This window comes from Periplaneta americana, chromosome 7 (assembly GCF_040183065.1).
Source record: "Periplaneta americana isolate PAMFEO1 chromosome 7, P.americana_PAMFEO1_priV1, whole genome shotgun sequence".
NCBI lineage: Eukaryota > Metazoa > Arthropoda > Insecta > Blattodea > Blattidae > Periplaneta > Periplaneta americana.
Genome location: NC_091123.1, coordinates 170,247,836 through 170,274,030, shown reverse-complemented (window position 1 = coordinate 170,274,030; position 26,195 = coordinate 170,247,836). Strand labels below are relative to the sequence as shown.

The 26,195-nt window shown below is 33.6% G+C and overlaps 1 protein-coding gene across 2 annotated transcripts in view; it reads left to right on the top strand.

Annotated features, from left to right (window-relative positions):
* LPCAT (lysophosphatidylcholine acyltransferase) overlaps nt 1-26,195 on the top strand; it is a 343,026-nt gene that overhangs the window by 277,610 nt on the left and 39,221 nt on the right. The window contains exon 3 of one of the 2 annotated variants that reach the window (XM_069831815.1): nt 17,578-17,792. In XM_069831815.1, coding sequence (XP_069687916.1) covers nt 17,578-17,792 — 215 coding nt within the window. Of the gene's footprint in view, nt 1-5,646; nt 5,865-17,577; nt 17,793-26,195 lie in introns of both variants that reach the window. The other variant, XM_069831814.1, reaches the window with a different exon arrangement.

Genomic DNA, 26,195 nt, shown 5'->3' with positions numbered 1-26,195 from the left:
TCTGGTGGAGGTTCCAGATAATACACCCGGTTTCGTGACATGCGCACTCAGAATTTGTTCCCACGAAATGGCTTAGGTGTCTTTACTGTATGTTCTGTATACTGTGGCCATACTAGTACACCTTTTTTACTCCACCGTTTCAAGCTTATGGCCCGAGGTTGCCCTGGGTCTTGCATTGGTTATGTATTGTTATCCAGTGAAGATTTCGTATTCTACATTATGTACTTTATTGGAAGTGTCGCTTGTTGAATATAAATGTAATGTTATTTATAGTAATACAGGATTGTGTATTCTTAATTCATTGAGCTCAAGAAATCCAATTCAAAAGCAAACCAATACAATGATTATAATAACGATACGCCTAAACTGAATGTTTACATTGGCACATAATTACAGTCAAGCCAACAGATATCTCTTGAGCTCACTGAATTAACAATTAAATTTTTGTGCATGCATACTGCTTATATTTAACCTGCAATCTATCTACTAACCTGTTCAGTACCAACAACTTTCTTATTTTATTATTATTTTTTTTTTTTTTACGTTTACCATAGTTGTTATTTGCTTCACATTGTGAATGATTTCCGAATGTTTCTTCTGTTTGTATTTTCTCTTTCATTATTTCGTATCCCATATCATAATAACCTAAAATATTTATACATTGTTCTCAATCATTTGATGTTGTTAATCCGTTGCTAACTTCTGAGTCATAATCAACGGAATTTGGCTTTGCCATGAAATGGTTGCACACTTCGGAAACCATTTCTGTATGTACAAGTTGCCGGTACTGGACGTTATAGATTATTCCTAGCATGCATAAGGTTAATACCATTTACTAGTAACGGGATAGTTCAGCAGTAACAGAAAGGTGAATCTTCATAATTAATATTTTACAGGGTCTCTCTCTTTCTATAACACCAGAGTGTTTTAGAAACAGTGTTCTTAAGTTCAGTTCTACTTCCTGGTTAATACATTAAATATTTCAGAACTACGATTATTACGACAAAAGTATGAATTATGTGCAATTATTAATATTTTATAAGTTTTATACTCGATACATGTTCAGACTTCACAATTTTTCTTTCGGAACTATATCATTTCTTTTTACTGATATGTTTTCCGATAAGTTAGATTTATACGAAGGTCATTCCATAAATAATGCACAGGTTAGTAGAACTGTGAAGAGGATGACACAACGCCAATGAAAATTACGTTTGTTGCAGTTAAAAACTTAAGGAAGAAAGACGTGTCCACAGCATACTCTCTGTTTAGGTAACGAGAGCTAGAAATGGAGCCTACACGTGTCTCGGGTACTATGACGATTGACGATCAAAGATTGAATTTTTACGTGGCAAAAACGACACAGAAATCCACAGTGATTTGAGTATAGTTTGTGATTAATTATATTGCATCGTAGTATAGTTTCTCGTTGGGCTACTCGTTTTCGTGATGGTCGTGTCAGCAAAGACCAGGAATGCCGAAAACTTCAACAAATGAACGAAGTGTGGAACTTGCGGCGGATGCTCTTGAAGAAGATGGTCGAGCGACGTGTGAGGAACTTTCAAAAGTTGTGGGGATTCCACCAACTTCAGCATTCAGTATTTTGACAAATTATTTGAAGAAGAGATAAATTTCTGCGCGAATGGCCCTTAAGTGCTGATCAGAACAGAAACACCTGAACATTGCAAACTTGCGAAACAAAGATTAGACGTTATTTTTTTTTCGAATTATCGGTATTGATGAAACTTGGATTAGGCAATTCGAGCCGGAGTTGAAATCACAGTCAGATGAGTTTTTTCCACGTAAATATTCGATCATAATGTACGATCTTTGATCTTCAATCGTCACAGTACTCATGACACATGTAGACTCCATTTCTAGCTCTCGTTACCTAAACACAGAGTATGCTATGGACGAAACGTACACACGTCTTCTTCCTTGAGCCTTCAACTGCACTGACGTAATTTTCGTTGGTGTTGCATCTTTCACCATACAGCTTTACCAACCTTTGCATTATTTATGAAATGACTCTCTTATATATTAAAATAACAAATGATAATCAGTCAAATTAACCGATCAAATTGACCATTAATTTCAGTAAATCAATCATGTTCTAACAAACGTTTTCAGGTCTATAAGAATGGTTACATGATGAACATAATACACTTAATATAAGGTGCCATACTGCTATCTATTGCATTTGTAGCTACATTTTAAAAATACATTCAGGTAGAAATCAATAACTGTAGGTTATAACAATTCTGTCAGTATAAAACAATTAAAATAAATTTAAACCTTAATATAAAATGGTTGTTTTAGTATGTATCGCACAAGGTAGTAGTTAAAATGAGATGATTACATTACATATTAAACAGGACGTATTGTAATCGTCCCATTTCAACTATATTGTATGATACATAATAGAACAGCCCTGGGCACAAAGGGGAAGTGAAAGGAAACTCAGAGTCAAGTCGCCGCATTGTAGTTTCTTTACAAACTACTCAATCACATATGAAATAGCATTACTAGTGAACACAGATAGCTGGTCTTTTGAAAAAAAAATGAGTATTCAGAACAAATGGAAAATATTTAAGAAGTTATCTCTCTAATAAAATTTAAATATTTTTATGGGGATCTTGAGGGGTTAGGTACAGCTTACGACTTTAAAAAAAATTGAATTTTCAAAATAATTTTTAGTTTAATGCACAAATTATTTCAGTATATTTTACTGAAAAAAATATGTCAGCATTAGTCCTTGAGTTTTGATTTAATAGCAGTCCCTCCTCACGGTGAATAGCGGCACATCCACTCCAATAATTTTTATTTTTGTTTGGAAGCAATATTTCTCATACGAGCTGATGAGAAAGAGTTTGGAGGTTGAATTTTTCATAGTAATGGCTGCTTGTTTGTAAACGTAACAATGTGATTTTTGGTTTCAAGAAATTATAACCTACATAAAAATGTTTGACGCTAATTTCCAGTAAATTACAGTTTCAAGAACTGTTTTCCTTATACTAAAAAACTATTCAGCATTCTGTGATGAAATTTTTGTGTGTATCTATGCATGTCGTATCCGTTAACTGGTGCAAAATCACTCTTCTATGTTGGATAGGTTTTCTGATAAAAATAAATTAATAAAAATGGTCAAATATCAGTATATTGCTTTAACACAAAATAAAAAATATATATATTATTTATTAAGGAATGTAGTTGAAAGAACATGATATGTGCAAACATGAGTTTCAGCAATAAAATAAAAGAGAACATGGAAAAGTTGAAAAGTTTATGAGTTATGAGGGAAACGCTTCACTGCACAGTGAACTGCCACCAATTTGGATTTTGAAAAAAATATATAAATACATTTTTTATATTGCAAAAATATTTTTTTATATAGCAGAAGAACAATTGGCTGATATGCATAAAGTTGTAGCATTACCTTTTGCTTCGACTGTAGAAGATACTTGAAGTAGAAGTATATACTTCGTTTTGTATGCATAAACCTGATGCTACTACTACTAAGTATGTACTACGCGGCGACAGTATAAACTATCAAGAGTATTCGATTATATCGATTATCGACAATACTTCGGGTTTATCTGCATTTATGTTAATTTCTTTGTGGGGAAAATTGATTGTTATTCTCAAAATCTGGTTAGTATAACAAGAAAAAGGGCAATTACGACGAAGTGGGAAGTGTAGAAGAGAACATGAGAACAACTGTTGTTTGTTAATCTACTGGAAAAATATCCAGCATTATTAAACAAGTCGCGAACTCCGCCGCAAGAAGTGACAAACAGAAAGCCATCCAGGCTATGAAAGTTAAGGTTGAAGTTTACAACAAGAAAAGAATGGACGAAAAGCAAATTATGAAGAAAATAAATAACAAGTAAAGTAAACATCAGACATAAATTAGACAGGCCCAAAATGTTAGTAATTAAATTTACATGTAACCTAAATTATTGCACCCACACGGAGTTTTTTCACGTAAATTGTATTACAAATACATCATAGAATCATTTTGCTAAAAATATATTATTTTAAATAACAATAACAAAAATCAACTGACAGAATTCAGTTATCTCAAAATACACATTTGAGTAGTCCATTACAAAAATTGACCATATACGGTAACATTTTTTATTTGTAAAACCTATATAACTTCTTATAATCACGTTCTCATGGTTCTCGTCTTTCCTTGTAGAATTTTCTAGCGCGAATTTGCATGAATTCTGTCATATTAAATCGTACAAATGCTTATGCTGAGCTAACAAAGTCTCAAACACGGCAGACTATGATTTTTCTTAGTTTACACTTAGAAGTAGAAGCATATACCAGCGAATAGGGATTATAAAGAATGGACACTGAGCTAATTTTCCTGTGTTTTGTTTCTCTGTGCGCCAGCGTATAGTTCCACTTTCAAGCGCTAGAGGTTAGTGTAATCGAGCATATGCTAAGATAATAATTGAGAATAGAGTTGAGACACAGGATCCAAACATCGCCTACCTTATTGCATAATCCAGTAACGCTTTGCTTCAAATAAATTCAAGTTAACGGCTTTTCCTTATTTCTCAGTGACAAACTGGTTGTAATAATAATATTTTATATTTCAGATATCATAAATTATATTATAAAATAATATAATACATTATAAAATTAAGTATCGAATTCGTTTAATATTTGTATATAATATAATATAGGTATATGGTTTTACTTCTCGTAAGAGTTTTGTTTTTCCATTTTCAGCGCTATCAAATCATTACATATTTTAATTGTTGTTGGGTTCAACGTCTCAACTCTCATTATAAAGGAACTCTAGAGTCTAGACATTACAGTTAATGACGAATTTATTATTTTATGGATCCAATTTATTTTATTTGAGTACATAATGTTCCTCGATATATTAATTACATGTGTTATATTTCCGCTGTGTCCACTGCTAGCTGGTGTGATGTCAGCGCCAACTCTAGGGAGAAAGCAGAATCTCACGCTTTAGCTGGCTTGAAGGTCATTGAAATCAGTCCGGCTACATCAAAGGTACCGACGCGAAGTGTCCATTCTTTATAATCCCTATTCGCTATATATACTTCTTGTTACGCATGCAAATAGTGGTTTATACTACGAATTCTAGCATAAACTAAACACGGCCTTCCAGATCAACTTTCTGCTACGCAGGAAAGACTTTAGTATGGGCTTATATACATAAAGATCGTAGGATATATTAGGAAAACCTTAGCAATAACATTTACTTCAACTTTATGCATACCAGCCAATGTTTTACACCTATTAATTTTCGTTATTGTACAAATTAGAGTAATAGAGAAAAAAATGTTGAATATTTCCAAAATGTCACTGCCGTAAGCTGTATCTAACTCTTAAATTAATTATTGCACTATCAGAGCAATAGTAACTGTATCAGAACTGTTAAAATTATTGCATTGACCTAAATATAGCCTAATCATAATAGTCGGAACAATAATTAGATGTCAATATTTAGTGATATTTAATTCTCATAAAATACTCCTAACATTATTTTATTAAACCAGGAATCAGTTACACATTTGTTGAAATAATTACATAGACTGATGACCTATAGTGAGGGCGTCGCACCGTCTGGATAACAGTTTGTGTGGTGCTGCTTACTTGTAGCGACACCAAGGCGGTGCTCTGTTGGGTGATGCGGCTGCTCTTCTTGTTCGGGGGTTTCCATTGGGTCACTGTGCGAGGTAAACAAGCATCTCCCAAGGACGCCCCCATTCTCGCTGTGGCACCACATTCCACTTATTTCGATGCTTTACCCGTCGTGCTGCTGGGAGGCCCTAGCGTCGTCGCCAAGGGCGAAACAGGACAGCTGCCGTTTTTTGGAAGTACGAGCCCTTGACCACAGTATCTCCGCGTTAACTGAACCCACGGAAGTTCTCTCGATGAAGACAAGCTCACTTCTTGCAAAACATTCTTAACAGACTTTCTTCAACCTTTGTTAAAATGAACCTAACATAGCGTTTATTAACTGTAAGTTAAATGTATGAATTGGTGTTAAAAATATTGCGTTTCTTCAACTTTACATTTCACATTTTAACATTCTGTTTGTTAACTCTTTGTTAGGACCAGAGATTCTAACCTATAACCAAGTATAGGCTCACTTCTGTTTTCTGAACTCTGACAATTGCGATTCTCGCTTGTTTCCGTTGTTTGAGTCAGAGAGGATAGAAGTCTTTCTATTCTCTCAGGTTTGATTTCTGCTTCTTTCCTCGTCTGTATCACAATAGCGTGGAGCGAAGTATTGGTATAATAATAATAATAATAATAATAATAATAATAATAATAATAATAATAATAATAATAATAATAATCTTTATTGTCATTGAATGGAAAACTTCACTATAGACATTGTCAAATGTTACAACCTTACTGCAATACATTTCATAGAGTATACAAAATAAAAATTTAATTATTAAAACAATGTAGATATTTATCAAATTATATAATATAAAGTTAAAAGTACTATATTTACTAGATAAAAGACAGTATCAAGTACTAATTGTCATATGTTTAATAACTAATTAAGAATACTACAAACAGAGGTTAATAATAAACTTTAAAAATGCAACATAAGGTAGTGCAATTTGCTCTGTTCATTAATACATTGAAATTTAAATGTAAATTGATTTACCACTAGGTTTCATTTAAAATCTCATTATTAAAAAAAATTAAGAAACAACAACCATAACATTTAAAACTGCATTGTTTAAAAATGTATGTCAATTTCAAAGAACTCATTTATTGAGTAAAGTGGGTTTTTAACTAACCAACTGTACAATTTTGTTTTATAACTTTCAACAGGAAGAAGTTGAATGTTTATAGGGAGCTTATTAAATAATTTGATTCCAATCAATTTATAGTATTTTTTTTCACACTAAGTCTACAAAGTGGATAATCTAATAATTGCCTATTCCTCGTTGTATGATTGTGTATCTCACTTCTCATATTGAAATTATCCCCTCTGTTTATGTATTCATGGATACCATTTTCTAAATAATACAGATATATAAGTTCAGCATCTAACGCACCAGCCATATTGGATACTTCTATGCTAACAGAGAGTTAAATGATTTAACTGCATGAAATTGGGCAGTTAAATTAACATGGGTTTTAATAGCCTGTTAGTACTAACAGTAGTTGAAGAAATGCTTCAACTGTTAAGTTTACAGTTAAAATGCAATAACACACTGTTATAATTTAACAAAGGTTGAAGAAACCGGGCCAAGTGTTTTACAAGTTAACTGATTGAGACCATTTCTTGCATAACATCCATCTGGAGATTGTGTCCTTTGCAAGTGGCCTCTTGAGATTATACTTCGCAAGACACATCGATTTAAGGTTATTTGCAAGCCTGCACTCTACCAATTTACCTCTCGAAGTAATTTCTTATTAAACACTCCTCAGAAGACAATGTGTTCTGAATGTGGCCTCAAAAGAATTCATGGTTTACGAAACTTCTCGATAAAATTCGATATTTATAATACAAAAAATGACCAACATTGTGTCTTGCACGCGTCCTCCCTCACACGTATGCGAACTATTAAATGGATGTTGAGTCTCGTAAGAAAAATTCCCAGAATCACTGTTCAAAAGCTTCAAATTGCCTCTACAGGGTGATTCAAAAAGTTATGTACGAGTAAATAGACCTACATTAGGAGATGAGAAGTACTAGTCATTTACAACAGTAAATTTAAATAACAAATGTTTCTATAGACACCGTTTTCAAGCTGTGAATGCTTTTGTTATTGTTTTAAAATTTATAACTTCAGTTATGACTCAACTGGAGCAAAATAGCATCTAGTTAATGAAGTCAGCCTAATCATAGTAAAAAAAAGTGCAGTCGAACCTCGATACAACAATTTTCTGGGGATTGAGACAAGAAATACCATTTAATCGCCATTTCATTGCCCTGCTTTACGTACAAATTGATTTAAAATTCAGGCTTATTTTTAAAAAAGTTAATAATTTTAACTCTGTCTTTGGTATTAAGATTTTCAACAACAAATGTATTTTTTATTGCTTCGAGCACAATTAGATTGTCTGGCGGTATCCTATAGACATTAAACCATTTCAAGGTAGCAGTGCCAACGTCTTTTGCTGCCTCAGTTTTTAAACACTTACGTCCAGGATTAATTTTACCACTTGCGACATTGTTCTCCATTTCCTTGCGTTCATTTATGAATGTTGCGAGTATTCACTGCGCAAACTTATACATTTTGTCCACTTCAATTTGCTTCAATCCCCTATCTAAATCGCTAAATACAGCTAATTTAGTTTAGTTTACACCTGCCATCATTAACAAGTAACACTCGAATGTGATCGGCGAAAGATACTTAGAGAAGAATAAAGGTGTGAATGCAGTATTTTTGGACTTAGAAAAAGCTTTTGACAGAGTGAATTGGGAATCCTAAAGAAAATAGGTGTGGATTGTAAAGAGATGAGGCTGTTCAATAACCTTTATATGAAACAACGAGTCAAAGTCAGGATAGGAGAAGAAATGTCAGAAGGAAGTGAAATAGGGAGGGGAGAAGTCAAGGATGCCCTTTATCAACTACCCTGTTTAACATCTACTTGGGGGATTTAGTGAAGAATTGTTTTCAGAACATGGGAGGAGTGATAGTAGGAGCAAGAAGAATAAAGTGTATAAGATTTGCTGATGATATGGCGTTACTAGCAGGAGAGGAGATGATAATAAGGGATATGCTACTGGAGCTAAATGACAGCTGTGAGCAGTATGGGATGAAGATAAATGCAAATAAGACGAAGACCATGGTCATAGGAAGAAAAATAAAGAATGAACTTGCGAATTCTAAATGAGGCAGTAGAGCAAGTGGACAGCTTCAAATACTTGGGTGTACTATAAGCAGTAACATGAGCTGCTGCCAGGAAGTCAAAAGGAGGATAGCAATGGCCAAGGAAGCTTTTAATAGAAAAAGGTGCATCTTCTGCGGATCTCTGTAGAAAGAACTAAGGAAGAGACTAGTGAAGTGCTTTGTGTGTGGAGTGTGGCATTGTATGGGGCAGAAACATGGACATTACGACGAAGTGAAAGAAGCGAATAGAAGCATTTGAAATGTGGATATGGAGAAGAATGAAACGTGTGAAATGGACCAACAGAATAAGAAATGAAGCTGTGTTGGAAAGAGTGGGTGAAGAAAGAATGATGCTGAAACTGATCAGGAAGAGGAAAAGGAATTGGTTGGGTCACTAACTGAGAAGAAACTGCCTACTGAAGGATGCACTAGAAGGAATAATGAACGGGGCAGTAGAAATCAGATGATAGACGACATTAAGATATATTATGGATCATATGCGGAGACAAAGAGGAATGCAGAAAATAGAAAAGATTGGAGAATGCTGGATTTGCAGTGAAAGATCTGAATGAATGAATGAATGAATGACTCCAATGTGAAAAGGTCATGCGATCTGGAAGACAGTGACAGGAACCATAAAAACAAATCCTGTTAAGGGTCACGCGCCCTTGAAGCAGCTAGAGTTTTACTACAAAACACTTCTTGTACAGAATGCCAAGATTGATTAACAAAAGTATGAAATAGGGTAGATGAAATAATGGGGGAAACATCTTTAAGAGGGCGATCCCAAGTGAAATACTGAACATGAAAACTAAATAAATTAAAAAAAAAAAAAGCTCTAATGTTTTAGTCGTTACATCGGAGTTCTTCCAAAATTTGACCATCGTTGTAATGATGGATGAAACAAATTAAAAATATAGGAAATATGCCGGGCCGATCAAATTTATCGTTGCAACAAGATTTATCGTTATATCGGTTTTCGTTGTAAGGAGGTTCAACTGTAACCCCAATCACTGTTAATTTTGTAATGTCCAATTGAAGCTGGTTTGCTTACATTACAGATAGGTGCAAAATAGATGCAAGTGGACAAATTAAGCTTACATTTCCTGTTTAAATCATAAACCCTCTTACTTTCCAGCATACTGGCGTAACTTTTTGAGTCATCCTGTTACGTGCAGTCAAACACTGTTCGCATTGAACTACGAACCGAAACCTGCTTTCGCCAATGTTAATAGAACCTACGAGGGAGAGTCAAAAAGTAACCTTAATAATTGGTTTATTAATTGAATATGTACAATAACACTACAAACATTTCATCATTTTTAACATAGCCCCACTAAAATGACATTTCATACAAGTTGAGAGGACGCGAAAGCATTTCTTTTCCCTTCTACAGCGTTGCAACTCGATTCTTAAAAATCCGCTGTGAAGCCGTGCAGAAACCGCTAAATTGCTATATTGTCAGTGTAAAATTATATTATTTTGCCGCTATGAGTGTTAAAAATACCCGCTACATTCCTATATCAGCAATACAAATTTCATAAATTTTACCCGCTAAACTAGCGCGGGAAAACTGCTGAATTGGCAACACTGCCCTTCTACTTGCCCTGAGTCAGTCAGTGACAGACCGGGAGCTGTTACCTCTTATACCTGCACTCCCCCAAGCTGGTCTCAAAATTGAGACGATTCAACAAGGCTCACGACAACAATCACCTCCTACATAATAGCCAAATTGGCTAGTCTCTTATATATGAGACAACTCATCCTGCCTAAGGTATTCCGTGGTTTTCCTAAGGCGTAAGACAAATGTCGGGATGAGCCCTATAAGAAATGGGCCACGGACCTATATGCCTTCCCCATATATATGCCCTAGTTCAGAATCTATAAATTGTCTATTAAATATACGAGGTCACTCAATTAGTCGCAATTTGAAAGGACAGGGACCTCTCAAATTGCAGATTTAGATTTCACGGCGCTTCTTCCGACGGCCTTCACATGCTTTGTCATCGAACAACAGATTACAGCGTCTCGCCATCCTAACGGCAAACACCAGCCATCTCCTCCTCGCCCCGTTCCGTGATCACTTGATCAAATCTCCGCCCCCCCCCGCGTATGTGGTACCTAAGAGGTTACGTCCAATTTCGGCTTCCCCTTCAAAATTTTCTAGATTTCCTTCAGTGGAGCAGCGTAACCCGGAGTGAGACTAGTGGCCAACAGGCTTGGAGCTCACATACTTAGTTTTGTACAGCCCCCAACCCCTTGCAAGGACGCGTTTTGCGTACCGTACCTTTTAAATTTGTCCTCCCAATTCTCTTTCGATTTTTTTTCCGATTTTTTTTTTCGAAGCTGTACACACTAGCAAAGAAAATATTAAATAAAGTACATAAGTGAATATAAAATACAGTGTCACAAATGTATGACAATTACATGTTACAGTATATTTTTGTGTATTTCTTACAATATTTTCAACTAATAATTAATTAAATTAAGGAATGTCGGTTTGTATTATAAAGTCAGGGGGAGCGACGCAGTGCAGATTGTCCCATTGTGTATGCTGTAGAGTAGCAACTAGCGGTGGAGAAAACATTTATCTTCTGTTGTCAGTAGCTTTTTAATGTGCCAGTTAATATGAACAGCAATAAAATTCTATATAAACGCTTAGTGTGGACTTTCGAAATATAGATTACCGGTAAACACTTTCAGAAATAAAATTTGTCACTATGTAGAAAGTCAATTAGTCGAACGTTTGTGAGATGGACAGTAGCAGCTTCCCCTTCGTTGATGGTAGAGAGTGTGAGTAGAGGGGAAAGCCTATCAACCAAACCGAAATGGGTTTTTTTTACGTTCAATGCAAGTGTTCCTGTTACACTATGTTGAAAAGTGATGAAGTGTTTGTAGTCTTATTGTACATATTCAATTAATAAAACAATTATTAAGGTTACTTTTTGACTCTCCATCGTATTATCACATGCATGTGAAAAATCTGATTCTCTTAAATGAATATCGATAAATTATCTGAGTTCATCCGAACTTGAAGTGTAAAACAGTGCACCTCACTTGTACTGTGATTAATTCGTGCAACTCTGCACAGTATAGATGAAATTTGTAAGTTAACAACGAATAATAATTCACAAGGAGAAATTTTTATGAACATAAAAGGGTTCTTATTTTTCTTATTTCAAGGTCATTACGGTTGATGCAGAGTTTGTTCGAAAATTAATTTGCATATTGCTACACTTCATTAGTACAATACAAGCTACGATGAAACAAGGTGGGTTCAGTTTATGCGGAGGTACATACTTATTTGTGTGTTGTTTTAATAATGGTTCTTTAATAATAAACTACAGGCAGAAAGTTCTTGAGTATGACATTTGAAAATGCTGGATGTTTTGAATAAATCAAACGTGTTATTATATAAGAATTAATATCAGCTTCAGTAACTGCCTTACCATTGAATAAATAAAAACGAACGATTTACCTTAAACTTCATTTAAATTTCAGTAATATAATGACAATATTAATTGATAGATTACTCCTAAACCGATGCATTGTGTTGTTCAGATGCAGTCATGTGTATCCTAAGTGAATATTAATTTTATTAACTTACAAGCAAACATTCTCACGGGAGCAAATAAAAAAGTTAATTTTTTTCAACCATGTTAATAATGTCAAAACAAAATTTTATAGAAATGTTGGCCACTCGAGCGCAATTACGAGCGCCGTTCAGAAAGTAAGATTCCTTGGGGCCGTTTACAGAAAGAAAACAACTCCATGGAAATATATATTGAAACAGATACTATTGTTGAGCTATTTTTCAACGTATTCCTCACCGGAATTGAGTCATTTTTCATACCATGGGATCAACTTTTGTATCCCTGTTCGTAGAAGTCTTCCGTCTGGGATCAGAACCAGTATGTGACAGCCGTCTGTATCTCTCTGTTGATCCAACGGTATGACAATTGTCTGAATTCCGGTAGGAAATAGTTGAAAAAATAGTTTAATTACTGTATCTGTTTCAGTAAATATTTCCATGAAATTGTGTTTTCTTTCTGTAAACGGCCCTAGGGAAACTTACTTTGTGGACGGCCTTCGTAATTGTGTTCGAGTGGCCAAAATTTGTATAAGCATTTATTTTGGCATTATTAACTTGGTGGAAGGAAAAAAATAACTTTATCTGCCCCCATGAAAATGCTTGCTTGTTAGCAGATAAGATACGTTATCATTCTTTTGATCACACTGGTCCTAATGTTCAAGAATCATTATACTAGGAAACGCAATATCAAGAAAAGAGGCCACATTAATATTTTGTTAAATTAATCTTTTTGTCCGTAACATTACAACTGTATGTAATTTTGATAATTTATTAGGCCTGTCTGAAGTAAACATGTCATTAGTTCCAGAATGCTTAATTAAATCACAAGAATTTGTTCCAGGGAAGATTTGTTATAAAGGAAGCATACAGTAAGCCAGTAGGCCTATAATACAGCGTGTTTTGGCTTACTTGTTGATTTTCTATCCAGGCGTCATGAATTCGGTTCTCGGTCATGTCGTGATGGAAAAGCAGACATTGCAGAGGGATTTTCTTGGGATACTCTCATTTCCCTCTTCCATTCCACCAACACTCTTCACTTCCCCCTCATTTTATCTATTGTCTTGAGGTAGTACCAGTTTCCGATGGTGGTATAGGGAAGAATTGGAACTCCGGATCTTGGGGCTGATCAGATTATAGACTGGCGATGGGACCTGGCGCTATCAGGACTTAGGTGGGATGGCCCACCTGTCAGCATCGGATTCACTAATGCCCCTCAGGTCACCTGTCATATAGGGAGTCATTATGAGATTAAGTGCGTGAATCCTTACCGAATAGCCAAGCTAAGCGTGTGTAACATAATCAGGGTTGCCAGATTTTCTCATCACAGGTGGTGATACTGCGTACCTTAACTTGATTGCATATTCGAATTAATGCAATTTGTAATACAACTGATTTTATTCGTTTTATGTAGTTTAAACTAATTATAAAGGGCCTAGACTTTTAATTTTGTTACATTTTTACGATATCATGAAATTTCCTTTCAATTATTGATAAAGTCTGGAAAAATAACGTCATATTACAGCCAGATCTATACAGAAAAAAAATAGATGTACAGTGTTTAAATTCTATCAGTAATAAATCAACGTCCGAAAATAGTAAAGAATAAAGATACTATACAGGGCTTTCATTTCAAAACTTCCCAGTCTAAATAATTAATTATTTAAATTTAATTCAATTTAAACAAAAAACACGTCAATTTAGATATTGAAGGGGAAGTCTGAAACCAGACTTAATTGCATTTTAGATTGCATCCCCACCCCCAGCCACCCCCACCTTGAAATTTCAAATGACACCCTTATATTTTTATACTTAAAATGTGAGAGATAATTTGTATAAACAAAAGCCGCCCTTAATAAGGGTTCGATAGATCGGCCTACTAATCAATTAATAAAGAATAATAAGTAAACAAAACAATTTTGTGACACTTGAAAAGAAAAAGAAAAAACATTAAGATAAGAAAACGTAGGAAATCATTTACAATAAAAATTTTGTTGGGTACAAATGATTGCTAATTATAGCTAAGGATTGTTGATTAGAGCTGAAGAGAATAAAGCTACAAAAACTTATTGAGCATTTCATGTAATAGTTGTGTTTGTGTATTAAATTATTCTAAAATGCTGTATATCCTTCAAGAGAGAACATAAATCATCCTTATTGATTAAATTTAGGAAATCACACAAAATAAGCTGTGTTTTCATCCTACAATCAACTGACAACAACAAAAATCCAGGTTGCCAGGCGACGATAGAAAACAAAAGATGCGAAATCGAATGAGGTGTATAAACAATTGAATGCTCTTTCATATTCAAGTATAAAAATATGGGGTTGCTATTTGAAATTTAAAACTGGGGGTACAATTAAGCCAGATTTCAGAGTTACCCCCTCAATATCTAAATTGACATGTTATTTTTTTTTGTTTAAATTGCATTCAATTTAAATAATTAGTTATTTTAGACTGGGAAGTTTTGAAATGAAAGCCCTGTATAATGCCTAATACATACTACAGTATTATCGTTTTTGTTTCAATATAACCCGATAGGAGACTCAATGTTGATGACGATGTTGAACATACTGTAGACTGGACAGGGTCTTGAAAAAAATGTAAAAGTAGTTTAAAAATGATTTTATAGAAATGGGGAAAAAAAATTGTATTTGTCCATTTTCTATGACATTCCAGGACAAATATGACTCAATCCAGGAGCGTCTGGCAATCCTGAAAATAATCCGTGTGGAGCTGAAGTTGCGTATTAAGAAATACACTGATTCATCGATATAGGAGAAAGCCAATGTTAGTTATTTAGATATAAAACGCGGAACAAGTCCCCTGCAGTGGCAAGCATCATGTTTAGGTAGAGCATGAAAGTCAAGGCATATTATGTACAGTAAAAAATCTATCATACGGGCATTATTTAAGAGTTGTTAATACAAATTAAATTTTATTTCCTAGAAGAAAAAAAATATATATAATGTACAAAATACAGTGATAAATGGATAGATAGATAAATAAATAAATAAATAAATAAATAAATATACAAATAAAGGAGTAACTGAATGGATGAAGAATGAATGAATGAATTAATAAAGAAATAAATCAATAAAAAGTATTAAATAAGGAAAGGATTAAATAAATAGGCCTAAAGAAAGAAATATTACCGTACTCTCTCCAGCAATAAAATTAATATTTGCGCAGTTTTCAAGGCGTTGAATAATATTTACTTTGCCAGATATACTCAAACGTGAACGTGTTTGTGACATGATGCCTTACTGGCTCACTCTCTCCTCTTACCCCGCAAGGACCATACACCCCTCGCAGAGATCCTCTCGTGAAATTTGGACGGTACCAGCATGGATGAATATATCGTCGGTTTCTTGGTAAAAGTGACCAAGTCACATTCCAAGGCTTCCAAGCATTATGAAAATTTAAGACATAATTTTATATTAAAAACAAATAATATAGCACATTTACCTTCAAAATAACTTATTACTAACATCTAAAGAAGTACAGTTATCTTTGGATGGACCATTAAACCTTTAAATGGCCCTTTTCCAACAATTTTGCATTTTGGACTTGGTCACTTTTACCAAGAAACCGACGATATAATAGGATGCGAAACTTACCGAGTTTCCCGTAACACATACTAGAGGCGCTGTTGTAGAAAATGATCTTGCTGCCACCTGTTATAGGGAGGGGCGTTATTACATCTGGCAGCGCACCAAGTAGCGAAAAGAGTAATTACTCCATGCATTTAGCAGCGCACATGGTGACGAAAATGTTAAACTGTGCAGAAAGTATTCCCTCCCACCCTCATCGATATTCAAAACTAACCCAATTTAAAATAAAACATTTACAATTTTATTCCTCACAGCATCTTCTATTGAAAATTCTTACCGGAGCCAACAGGAAGATAAAAGAGACGATCTGTTTTACACTACCCAATTAAAATATAACCAGACACAGACAAAAAAAATAAAGCAAAAGGTTAGATAATTGGTATTGTATTCTTTGGGTATTTATTGTACAGCGCAATGGAAAAGTCTGCAAGAACTACTTAGATAGTTCAATTTATTATATTACTGTTACTTTACAATACATTCAACAACACTATTTCTACAACGTCCATAAACATCACTGTTTAACATGCACTACTTATATACACACGTAATATCACTTTATGTTCAATTATTAGCAAGTTTCTGTCTGCCATCTTGGCTCCTCGTCGAGTCCTCGAGCAATATCTCGAACGGATAGATAGAGAACTCTGGGTAATGTACCCAACACGTAGTTCTATTGTTCACCATCTACGACGTTGGGCGCTGATCATCTTATTTTAGCCTCCCACTGCCAGATGGTGCTGACCGCAGTTTCGCATCCTATTATATATTTATCCATGGTACCAGTATGCGGGAGCTTGTATTCTCGTCACAACAGACCACGTTGTACTGTTTTGCTGCTTTCTTTAGACTCAAACGTATAATAATAAATAGGCGGAGCAGTGCATAACTACTTTTTGAACTCCCAACTAATCTCATGATTTGAGATATTAAATTAGTAATGTCAACTTTAAATACATTATATTATATTCAAAATATAACTAATAAATTATAAGAATTCGCTATTGTAGTGTATATTGTCGACACGTAAGGTCTTTTTCATGAACACAAAATGCAAATACTCTGGTATGGTTGTTGGTGCATGTCTTAAAGCTGGTGTAGGCGTATTTCGTAGCATGACTGTTACTCAAACTTTCTTTGTAATTACCTCTTTAGTCAAACAACTTTTTTATTTCCAGTTAATTTTAAACTTTCAACATAAGTGTATGAGATGGAGTTGCAGAAATGAAATCGAAATTTACAGTATTCAAAATAATGTTATAACATTTAAGCGTATTACTCCATGGCCAGCGCAGGAAAAAAGAGTTAATGCTTTTAGTATTTCTATATTTTGTCACAAAAATAATGTGCCTAACATAAAATCAGGTTCGGAATAGTTGTTAAAATTTCAAGAACAGAGTTTCGGAAATATGAGATATGTTGGTGAGCTGTAAATATTGGCATATGGCATGCGGAAGGTGGCGGGAAATTGGAGTGGAGACAAGAAGGAAGATGGACTGACTGTTGCCCGTCATCACTCAGGAAGTTGAATCCGCTGATATGCGCGCTGGGCAAAGGCGCGTACCAAGTGGGCGGGATGACGATCACGATTAAAGGGCGTCAGGCGTCCAGGAGAGAAGCGCCGATCCTCGTGGTGGCCCCTCACTCCACGTTCCTAGACGCGGGTATCACGTACGTTACCGGCTACCCCTCCCTAATCGTGCGGAAAGAGAGTGGCCTCAACCCCTTCATCGGAAGTATGTGGTAAACCTTAGTACTTGCGTACTTAATGATATGCAAGATAATTGTAAAATGTTGTAATCAAATCTCATTTATAATCAATCATTCAGACTAACTTTGAAGGATGGAACAGACACCGAAACTGAACAATGGACATTAAAGTCTAATATTACACTGGTCTACAAAAAAAAAAATTGCCTGCTACTGAGAAAAATTCAAGTGTTCTACACTGATATTGAAGCACTGATTCCAGATCTGTAATCAAATTTATCATAGTACGTCAGGTGTTTGAGTTATGAGACTGTAACATTAATTCTAAATCTTACTATTGTAACTTTTTTATACTGAACAACAATGTAATTTTATTATCTCAACAATAGGATTTGCTCTCCACACAGTAACACAGTATTCGTTAGTGCACTCCACAGACGACAATGACAATTTACTTGGACTATTACGAACAACAATGAACTGTTAATCTTAACTAATATTCACAAAGCACTATTTACAACACAGAACTGTCAGTTCTCAGTTCACAGCTCGTTTGTCTTGGCTAGTTCTTCTAGCTCAGTCACTCGCGTTCACAGAATCTCGAACCCCAGACCTTCAGAGACGATCCGCTGCACTTCGAACTCAGGTCCCCCAACTGCGGTCCACTGCACTCGAACTCCGGGCTTCAGGCTCCACAGTTACGGACACAACTCAAGTCGCGCTCTGGTCTCGAAGCTGGCTTGCTGTCCACTGACTTACTCTCTGACTGACTGACTGACTGACTGACTGACTGACTGACTGACTGACTGACTGACTGGATGACTGTCCCAAGTTCACTCGCGTGCGTAATTTATACTCACACCATAGTTTCTGGAAAGTACGAGTTCTCGATATTTCGACGCGTGTGTCCATTCTCGAATCATCCGGATTTCCACTTCGACGGACTTCTGGACGATTCGGGAGGGTCCGTCCCCCCCTTCACTCCGCACGTAGCAGTTTGCTTCCTTCCATTCTCGGCAAACACCAGATGCGCGCGCAACCTCCCCTCGCGCGTTGCCGTAATACACCCCCTCTGCCCATCCTCCGTCGGTCGTGAGATCGAACCTCACGTGGCCGTCACACTATTCATTACATACCTGTACAGTAAAGTCAGAGATATACTGTAAATTGAGCTTAGTTTATATATCCTTTGTAAATATTTTAAATACTTTTATAAGAAGACTAGTGGCTTGTGCAGCAAATGCTGCAAACTAAGTTCATTAGACGTTAAAATAAAAATGTTTCAGGGTTATTTTCAATGAAGAATACCAGGCATTTTGAAAGGTATTAGCTTCCATAATAATGAAACATACTCCCTCTGAAACGGCAAATGCTTTTTCTTGAACCTATCCACCTTCAGTTGTTGAGTTTCAACGCGAAAACGCAAGTAACAATGTCAGGACGATCAGTGGGTTTTTCATGTGGGAGTAAAGCAATAGCTATTTCAGATCATTGTAGATTGTAGGTGAAAGTTAAAAAAAAGTCAGGTTTGCTATGCTTTCGAACAATAGACATAGCATCTTGTTATAGCTGCTGGATGTATAGCTTGAAATGTAGAAGGTAAAATAATTTTATCCTGCTAAGAGATCTTGTTGAAATGATCGGGAGACTGCAAAATTTTGTAGGCCTCTTAATTTATCAGAAAGTAAATACCTTTTGGTCTTTCCTTAGAAACTGTAATTTTTGCGCTCTCTCGAGCAAATACTGAAGAAATTGACGCATATTAATATCTACACACACGCCATTAAGTATATGAAAAAAGACCCAACCCCACTTGATTAATAACTATAAAAATATTTGATTTTAATAACAATATTATTATCTTACGCAAGTTTTGTAGTTTATATATAGCCGCAATCAGTAAATTATAGAAATGAAGATCTAATTTAAGATATTCTCTACATATACTTATATAACACCAAAACGTTTCACTTTCATATCATCAATATAGCATTAATGTGTATAATTAATGAAAAATAGTCACATCATGCCATTAACTATAATAATATTTCATTTCTAATGGTTTTGTAGATTTTAATATCCAATACACAGCTGTACCCAGAAAATTACCTTTATAAATTATTTTTAATAAGTTTTGAAGTGTTTAATAACCAATTGAATATGAGCTCTAAATATGTTACCAATCCTGCAAGTCATGGTCTTCGTGTAATAGCCTATTGTTTATTGTAGTGTGTGTTTTGTTTTATTCTGAAATTCAATTAGTTCTCAAAACTGACGAAAGATGGATTTTGGAAAATAGGAAAATTATGTAGGAAAATTAACGCTTCACTGAAAGTTACTATTTTTCTGAAAACCCTTGGATGTCGAGCTTCAAAATGACGGGTCATTCATTAAAATCCGTTCAGCCGTTTTCCCGTAATTTTCATTACCAGTTCAAATTTTATATATATATATATATATATATATATATATATAGATTATACACTTACAATATGTAGTAAGCGCTAAAAACTCTGTTAAGAGTGCTCGAGACCTTTGCTTTCCCGCATGTGGTTGATCGCTGTAGGAACCAGCAGAAATCACCCATCATGCTCCGACCGTATTGACCCTAGAACTTGGATTCCATCGTTGGTATGTCCTGATGGAACCTCTCACCATGTTCGTCACTTACAGCGCCGAGATTTTCTGGAAAAAAGTCGAGGTGTGAATTAAGAAAGTGCATTTTTAAAGACATGCAACAACCTAGATTCTGAAATGCTCTAAGCATGTTACATACTAGTTCAGCATAATTATCAGCTCGATAATTTCCTACAAACCTAGTTCACTCTAGTACAAATGTGCCCCAAGCTTCAAGTTCAAGAGCACTCAGTTTTGTCTGAATGTAGTATCACACATCATAATTAAAAATTAAAAATGTTATTATTTTAAAACTGTGACGTGATAGAAAAAAAAAACGGACTTCAGATCTGTAATCAGGACACACAAATTAGGGTTGGTACAGTTATTTTTGTTCAGTAGCAAAATCACAATAAAATAAATGAAATGGATCTAAATATATTAAAAATGTTATTATTTTAAAATTGTGATATGTTAGAAAAATGGACTTGAGATCTGTGATCAGCACACTCGAATTAGGATTGGTACACTTGCTTTTGTTCAGTAGCAAAATCACTGTAGACCAGTGTTGTTCAATTAAATATAAGAACCCAGTACACTTAACTGCTGTCCAATTTAATTGTTTTTACCCACATTATCTTATTATGATGTTAAAAATTCTCTTAGGAATAATGAGTGCTTAGAATTTTAAGATTTAAATATATTATGATTTTTACATTACAGAAACGAGATTATGTTCTCCCTCACCTGGAAATGCACAGCCCGGAGCACAGTCTTGTCTGTTCTTTCTGCTTTTTCACCCTTTCTTAAGTTCAGTTCTCCCTTTTCCTTATTTTCTCTAGCACCCCTTGTTTAAAAATATATATTTAATTAGCGACTGCAATACACGACGCAATGAGTCTTAAGTTTTTAGGAAATACATTATATATCTCATTAGTAATTGCTCTTTGATATTCCATTTTCGCTCCTTGTCATTACCTTACGTTGCAGGGAACGGAGTTGGGACTCAAGCAGTACTTTATTGTATACCTACATTTGTTTTTTTATTAATATCTGTTCCATTCTTCAAACCCTTAAGACTGACTGTAGATGTAAGGTACATACTGTATGAAATTTTAAACAACAAATAACAGCGATAGAATTGTGTACAGCCTACTGCATAGATTTACAATTTTTTTACTTGTACAGTACCTAAGCCATTTTATTAACAATTTCTTTTAGAATGGTCAGGATTTACTTAGTCTATAACCAATCCGAGTGTGTAAAAAGTTGCGTCAGATTTTGAATGCAAAAAGTATTTATTTATTTACTTACTTACTTACTTACTTACTTACATACTTATTTATTTACTTATTTGTTTATTATACTTATTTGTTTCCTTATTTATTTATTCATTTATTTAATTATTTATATATTTATTGACTTATTCACTTATTTATTTATTTACTTATTTATTTGTGTATTTACTTTCATTTATTTATTTATTTGTTTGTTTGTTTATTTAATTACTTATTCACTTACTTTTATTTATTTATTTATTTATTTATTTATTTATACTTTTTAATTATTTATTTGTATATTTATTTATTCACATATGCACTTATTTATTTATTCACTTATTGCATTATTTATTTATATAGTTACTTCTTCACTTATTTATTTATTTATTTATTTATTTATTTATTCACACTTCTTAATTATTTATTTGTATATTTATTTATTCACATATGTACTTATTTATTTATTCACTTATTGCATTACTTATTTATATAATTACTTCTTCACTTATTTATTTATTTATTTATTCACACTTTTTAATTATTTATTTGTATATTTATTTATTCACATACTGTATGCACTTATTTATTTATTCACTTATTGCATTACTTATTTATATAGTTAGTTTTTCACTTATTTATTTATTTATTTATTTATTTATTCATTCACACTTCTTAATTATTTATTTGTATATTTATTTATTCACATATGCACTTATTTATTTATTTATTCACTTATTGCATTACTTATTTATATAGTTACTTCTTCATTTATTTATTTATTTATTTATTTATTCATTCATTTACATACTTATTTACTAACTTATTTATTTGCTTATTTATCTACTTGTTTGTTTATTTATTTATTTACTTATTTATTGTATTTATTTACTTTTTATTTCTTTATTTATTTAGTTACTTATTCACTTACTTATTTGTTTATTTATTTATTCACACTTTTAATTATTTATTTGTATATTTATGTATTTACTTATGCACTTATTTATTTATTCACTTATTTCATTACTTATTTATATATTTAATTCTTTACTTATTTATTTACTTATTTATCTATTTATTTACTTACTCATTTACATAGTTATTTACTAACTTATTTATTTGCTTATTTATTTATTTACATACTTATTTACTAACTTATTTATTTGATTATTTATTTAATTGTTTGTATATTTGTTTGCTTATTTATTTATTTATTATATTTATTTACTTTTTATTTATTTGCTTATTTAGTTACTTATTTATTTATTTATTCACACTTTTAATTATTTATTTGTATATTTATGTATTTATTTATTGACTTATTTCATTGCTTATTTATATAATACTTCTTTACTTGTTTATTTATTTACTTATTTATGTATTTATTTATTTATCTATTTATTTATTTACTTACTCATTTACATAGTTATTTACTAATTTATTTATTTGCTTATTTAATTGTTTATTTATTTACTTATTTATTTGTTTATTTATTTGTTTGTTTATTTTTATTTATCTATTTATTTATTTATTTATTTATTACCATATTACAGTAATTCTTCCCACACTCAACAATAGCTTCACGAAATAATTACAATAATATTAATTTTTGTACACGGGAGTATGCTTGCGTGAATAAAAATCGAGTGTAACTTTGCACATATCCGGTATATTACCTCCATCTCATGCCAGCGTTATAAGTTAGTCCCCACAACACTTCCATATTGTTGAGTTTGATTCCTGTAGACTTTCCGTTACGTACACTACTCAAGTTTTTACTTTCAAGCACTTTCAAACAAACATACTACTCAGGCATGTATAGAGATTCGGTGACGTGAAGTGAAAACAGTGCCGATCTTACACTTTTACCTCTACTTAGCATCTGATCACAGTTTTTTTCTACTTTTTTTTTTCTCACTTAAAATAAGTATTTCAATATATATTTTAAATCATATACACATCACCATCATTATCTCCGATTCGACATATATTTCTTTCTTTCTTCTCTCTTTGCAGCCAGTCTCTCTCCTGTTCTGCTTCCCCAAGAATTTCAGCAGTCACGATCCCTCTTAACCTCAATCTTTGCAGTTTCTCCTTTGTCATGATAACAGACTTTCTGTTACTTATTTCATTATCATACAGACACATCGTATGTCTAGTTCAGTAAGATGCAAGGCTAGTAGATTACATTTTGACGATAATTCAGAAAGAATAAGCATAGTGTTCCGGAAATAGGCGGCAGTATTTTAGGCATGTGTTATACGAAACAAAACAAAGAAAAAAACTCATAAGTATGGACTCGAAATTCTTAATTTTTTTATTAATACTTATTCTGATGGCTGTAGAAGTGTAATAACATATTCTAACGAAACAAATTCGTAGCTACTACATCCAAATTTATTTAAATGAAAGAAAAAGCAATGATGAATTTTTCATAAGAGGTGTAGATTGGACAACAAGGAAATTCTTTTTGATGACCAGCGATGTAAAATGTCTAGACCTAATACCTCTTCTGAATCCAGTGCTGGTTCCTGCTAAATGTGACGTCATACCGACAAAAAATACATTTCACAATGAGTGTTTCAAGTGCCCACTTTGAGCTGTCACACACCATGCTACATTTCATCTCATCAGGCATCTCAAGCACATTGTTCAGTAAATTCTTTCGTAACCAGCTATTACTTCTTGTTGTACGGTATAATTCTGACATTCACAGGAATTGTGTACACAAAGCTCAGCTAACCCAAACGTAAAAATATGAATTCAAATCAGGTGATCTTGTAGGCCAATCTGTCGGTTTTCGGACCCGTCATTGTAGCCTACGTAGTTTATTTCGTCGTTTTGTTCGTAGACCACATGCCTAAAATGTTGATTAATATTATATGAGAGCCGTCCAGAAAGTAAGTTTCCCTGGCGCCGTTGACAGAAAGAAAACACAATTGAAAACATTATTACAAAAACAGCCCTAGTTATTTTTAATGAAATTGAATTAAGGACACATTTGCTACTATTTCAAATATTTATAGACTCCAAAAATGACACAAGTCAGGTGCAATAACCACAAGGATAAACACCAGTTGTACGGAAACAGCTGACATGTGTTGTTCTATTTATTTTTATTGTTCTCCTGAAAAATAGCAATTTTGACAAGGGTTGTTTTTCTAATAATGTCTTCAATTTCATTAAAAGATTTATTGGAACTGACATGTTTTTTAATATATTCTCCATCGGAACTGAGATATTTGTAATACCATGAGATCAATTTTTGTATCCCTGTGTCGTAGAAGTCTGCCGCCTGGGATCGGAACCAGTGTGTGACAGCCGTCTGCACTTATCTGTCATTGTGAAAAGTCTGACAGGAAAGGAATTTTTTTAGGTGTAAGAAAAGATGGTAATCGCTGGGAGCGAGATCCGGGCTGTAGGGTGGATGTTGCAACACCTTTGCTGTCTGTTGGCCGGCCAACACAAGCTCCGATCTCAGGCTGCAAGCTTCTACAACACAAGGATACACAAGTTGATCAAGTCGATCTCACGGTATGACACGTCTCAATTCCGGTGAGGAATGTGTTAACAAATAGCTCAACAATTGCTGTATCTGTTCCAATAAATCTTTCTATGAAATTGTGTTTTCTTTCTGTAAACGGCCCCAAGGAAAGTTACTTCCTGAACGTGCCTCGTAGAAAAAACACTCTGTAAGTTAACAGGTGGAAGGATTCTTGAGATACTACCAGTTCTGTCATTCCCGTAAAAAAATGGCAAAGAACCAGTTCACTAAATATGTTATGTTGTTAATTAACTTCATTTCGGATCTGTGATATCCAATATTAATGAATTACAGTTTAATATTGTACTACACTTTAATTTCATTTCGTTTTTATGTCTTTTTCTTCGTTGTCTTTTTTCTTTGTTCTTTCAGCTGTTTATTTCTTTTATCCCCCTTTCTCTTTTTTCTTAATTAATTGTTTTTATTTTTTTTTCACTGTTTTGAGTGAATTAGTAATTTTCATTTCTTCCGAACTTTTCTGTGACAGAACCTTATATTTCTATTCATATTCATTGATTAAAGACACAAGCTGTTACAGTTGTGACACAAAGCATTTTTGCGCTGATAAAACAGAATTATGAATAAAATAACCCGAGAAAAATCATGAATATGCCATTACGAACTTGAGTCAGAAGTAAATTTGAATCAGAAATGTTTAAATTAAATAAATTAGGCCTATTTATTGGACATTAACATTTGTGTCTTCAGTAATGGAATTATCTCGTATATGGAATGATTTACAAAGTTTGATTCTTTCTGAGGTAATTTTGAATTAAAAGTTCATATGAAAATTGGTCTGTTTTCCAATATAGACCCTATTGTTTTTTGATACTTTGAGTTTTAAGAAAAGAAACAACTGTGTTAACTGAAACCAGAACACCGAAACTCTTGCAAGAATGTTATTTCATTAACTGTGGATGTTTACAAAACAGAAAGGTGGAAGCTTTCTATATTGAAGTTGCACAATATTTTTGAGCGTTTTAACATGAAAA